This window comes from Quercus lobata, chromosome 12 (genome assembly GCF_001633185.2).
Source record: "Quercus lobata isolate SW786 chromosome 12, ValleyOak3.0 Primary Assembly, whole genome shotgun sequence".
In the NCBI taxonomy this organism is placed as follows: domain Eukaryota; kingdom Viridiplantae; phylum Streptophyta; class Magnoliopsida; order Fagales; family Fagaceae; genus Quercus; species Quercus lobata.
Genome location: NC_044915.1, coordinates 17,162,368 through 17,166,432, shown reverse-complemented (window position 1 = coordinate 17,166,432; position 4,065 = coordinate 17,162,368). Strand labels below are relative to the sequence as shown.

Below are 4,065 nucleotides of genomic sequence, written 5' to 3'. Positions count from 1 at the left end.
ACATAATGTTCAATTTGGGGTTTCCCACAACATCACACGGTTTATCAGCTCCCAGAATTTGCAATTTTCTCCAAATCCATTTAATCAGTCCATATTAATTTCCCAATAGCACTTAGCCTGGCCAGTCCACCTCACAAAAAGAAAACTAGTAGCAATGAAAAATAAATTAAGCATTAACAATAAAAAGGAAAAGAGTGGGGTTGAGGCTGATGGCACTAAGAGAGAGTAGAAAACAGCTAATTGCGAGGCTGTGCCGAATGCGTGTGCCTCACTCACTATCATGCATCAACATAAATACTATCCTACGCACTCCATACACAAAAACAAAACCTATCTTCTATTATTTTTCAACTTTTTCGTCTCAAAACCCTAGCTACTAGCCTACTACTAATAGTAATAGAACCCGCTTGATGCCACCATTTTTGAGTCACTCTCTCCGCGAGATCCCCACGGTTTCACCCTTGTTATATCATACTAGCTCATACACAATCATCATAATTTATCTTTCCCTGAAATCCCAACTATAACCTCACACACACACACACTCTCTCTCTCTCTCTCTCTCTCTGTGTGTCACAGACACGATTAATATCTTCACCCTCAATGACATTGTCCTATTCTTCACACCCCTATATATACCTATAAAAATATAATATGGCTGACCACCCTAACATTCCAACTAATATTCACCAATTAGACCAACCCCATCAGCCAGCAGCACTGCCACCTCTTGACCCTTCTTCCCTTCCACCCCAATTAGTCCAAGTCCAACACTCCTTCCCTTTTCACACGTGCGATAGCCCATCTCCCACGTGTGACTCCCCATCCTCCAACCAACCACTTAACTCTCCAAAACCCACCACCACCATGGCCTCCTCATCAACTACTGGAAAACACCCAATGTACCGCGGAATCCGGTGCCGGGGTGGCAAGTGGGTCTCGGAAATCCGGGAGCCACGTAAGACCACACGTATATGGCTCGGCACGTTCCCTATCCCGGAGATGGCGGCTGCCGCCTATGACGTGGCGGCTCTGGCTCTAAAAGGCAGTGATGCAGTTCTTAACTTCCCTGGATCAGTTGCAACATACCCAGTTCCAGCCTCTACATCGCCCCTTGATATTCGTAACGCAGCCACAGCTGCTGCGGCCTTAAAGAAGGCGGAACTAAGCGAGAGCCAGTTACAACTCCGGCAGTTGCAGAACGATAGTAACACTATGAATGCTGGTTGGACATCATCAGGAACAGAGTTTCTAGATGAGGAGGCAATATTTGATATGCCAAGTCTTCTGGTCGACATGGCAGAAGGAATGCTGGTATCACCGCCGAGAATAAACTCATCAGATGACTCGCCGGGAAATTCAGATGGAGGAGAAAGTTTGTGGGGCTATTTTTGAAAATGCTAGCTCCACAATCATGAATTAGATATCCAACAAAATGGATCATTTGAAAGGGAAAAACAAGAAATAGAAGATAAAGATACAAATAGATCATATAACATTGGTAGCATGTTGTTAATGTTACGTGTATATGCTTTTGTATGCATTACGTGATTTGTGGTCAAAATAATAGTAGCTATGTAATAAGAATAGATTGATGGAAGTTGGAAAATATGATCACGCGTTTACATGTAATCAGTGAGGTTTTTTGATGAAGGTAGTAGTGACTTTTGAGTTTGCTTGCTGCTTTTTTGCTTAATGTGTGCATGTACTATAGTGTTTTTGCTTGCTAGGACAAGTTCATATATACAAATATTTATATTTTGGCGCCTTTGTGAGATTATGTTCTCAACTGTTCTCTTATTGTATGTCAGTGTTTGTGTCTCTGTATATCAGTGCCTACCATGTGTCTTTGTTTTTTTTTCAAAATAAAAAGATGAGGGTGACAATCTTAATTAGATACGAGACTAGTAGCTTCTCTTTTGGAAAAACCTAAACTCTAGAAACCTTAGACTATAAGGGGCTTCAAATTTCAAGCCCTGCCTCAATTGGAATAGTCACGAAACTTGGTAAAAGGTTTTTTTGGGAGGGGGAGACCTATTTCGACTTGAACCCAAATTCTTAGCTTGAAAAGACTTTTGGATTTTGTATCCATGTCACACACAAATTCTGTGTGAAAAACTAATGAGCAAAAGTAAATTTGCATTAATGATATCTGTCACAAGGTCGCGCAGAAAATTTTTCACTTTAAGAAATTTGAGATTATTAATATTATCATGAGTCAAAACTTAATTAGTGGGTCCCGTTAAATGTCAATATCTTTTTGATGAAAGCTTGAAAGTTAAGAATTTGGACTTGAATCATGAGAATAGCAAATGTCGTTATGATTAAAACTGCTCCACTGTTCAATTGTCGGGGTGTAATAATGTGACCATGAGCATCTCTCTTTCTCATTTTTACATTTTATTTTCATGTTTATACTAAGTACATGGCATAATTAGGCTTTACTGAGTGCACTTAGAACAGCTTTTTCCTATAGTTGCAGTATCTGTGATATATCGTACAAAGTTACATCCTAAAGAGCAGACCTTACTCTCAACTCTTTATCGCGTTACTTATCCATATTCATGTTTTTAGATTTCTTTCATTTTGTTAAGGAGATAGATGTTATCCAGTCAACAGAGTCCAAAATATCCCCCACAACCAAATTCAAAAACCAAATATAAGATAGAGATATATATCTGCACCAAAATCTATTTGTTGTTCAAATCTGAGAGAGCTTTTTGATAGAGATATTAGATTACTCTATGCAATATAGCTCTTCGATTAGCTCCCCCTAAACTCTCTTCGCAATCATCATTCTGACACCATTCCTGCAGTTCTATTCAAACACTACAAACTCTACAATTTCTTACGCACCACAAACAAGCACAATTCCCTTAAAGGATCACGTGAAAGATGTGTATTGATCCAAGAAGATGAGTATAACAAATTTATCCATATTCTTGAAAGAAATCCATTAGATCACTTGAAAGAGATTGTGCATGCATAATTACATATATATTCTTAAATTTAACTTAATTCTTAATATAATCAACTCTATGAAATGCATATTTTTGATGATATGAGTTGATTAACATGTTCATGAATTATAACAATATGATCATGCATGTAGGATTATATTTTAAAGTTTGGGTCAAGCGGAATGGGTGGGTGATGTACTTTTCCTTGTATGGGTGCAGGTGTCTGTGAACAACCAAGAGTATATTATTGATAAATTACAAATTTTCTCACAAACTTAAAGTTGTGGGAGACAAGATTCAAATTTAGAACCATTCGTACCATTATAAAATTTACAATTGTTACAAAAGTATAAATATTAGAAAATAACGAATATAATCTTTTAACTACTCCATTTTAACCATTGCTTGGGGTAAGTCGATGAATAACAACTGCAAGAAATTTTATCAATTTTACATAATTAAAGCCTTAAACCATCATCATTAAACCCCAAATCTTGATTTTTATGATCTAAAAGCGAGTTTATCTCACACAGACATAAGTTAGCAAAAGCAATGAGTTCTGAAACTTCTTCAAGTAAAAATTTTGAGCCTATATAAATACATCCAACTTGGCCTACATGACTTTTTCTCCTCTTTTAAGGAGACAAACATCTCCAGCCATATCTTGTAGGACCAGATAGTATGTGCCCAGCACTACAAAGCGAAAATAAATGCATCATCTAACCCAAAATGGTCAAATTGCAAAACCCAACAAGAGAAAACTAAGGTATGCTCCTTTCCATTCAAAGCAGAGGACAGAAGCAACACCTAGGGAAATACATGCATAATTAATGGCTATATGAGGCCATGAGGGCCTCCTCGTAGAGGAGAAGTTATTATGTGTTTCCGTTGCATATTTCTTCTCGTTTGTGGACCCTACAAGAAGAAATATACAACGAAAACAGGGTAGATTTTTTCACCGTAGAGACCCTTAAAATTAAGTTAGTTTTCATTTTAAAATCTAGGTCAAAGTAGACTAGTAGAGGACTACAAACTAGGAGAAAGAATACAATCTGTGGTCTGTGTTAGAACCATTTGTTAAGCATTTTCTTTTAATTTTTTTTTT

The 4,065-nt window shown here is 37.3% G+C and overlaps 1 protein-coding gene across 1 annotated transcript; it reads left to right on the top strand.

Moving 5' to 3' along the window:
* The first annotated feature begins 340 nt into the window (after positions 1-340).
* Positions 341-1,674, top strand: LOC115972266 (ethylene-responsive transcription factor ERF027-like). The gene has a single exon (XM_031092480.1). It carries the CDS (start codon positions 655-657, stop codon positions 1,393-1,395), a length of 741 nt encoding a protein of 246 aa, XP_030948340.1. The 5' UTR covers positions 341-654; the 3' UTR covers positions 1,396-1,674.
* Positions 1,675-4,065: the final 2,391 nt, after the last annotated feature.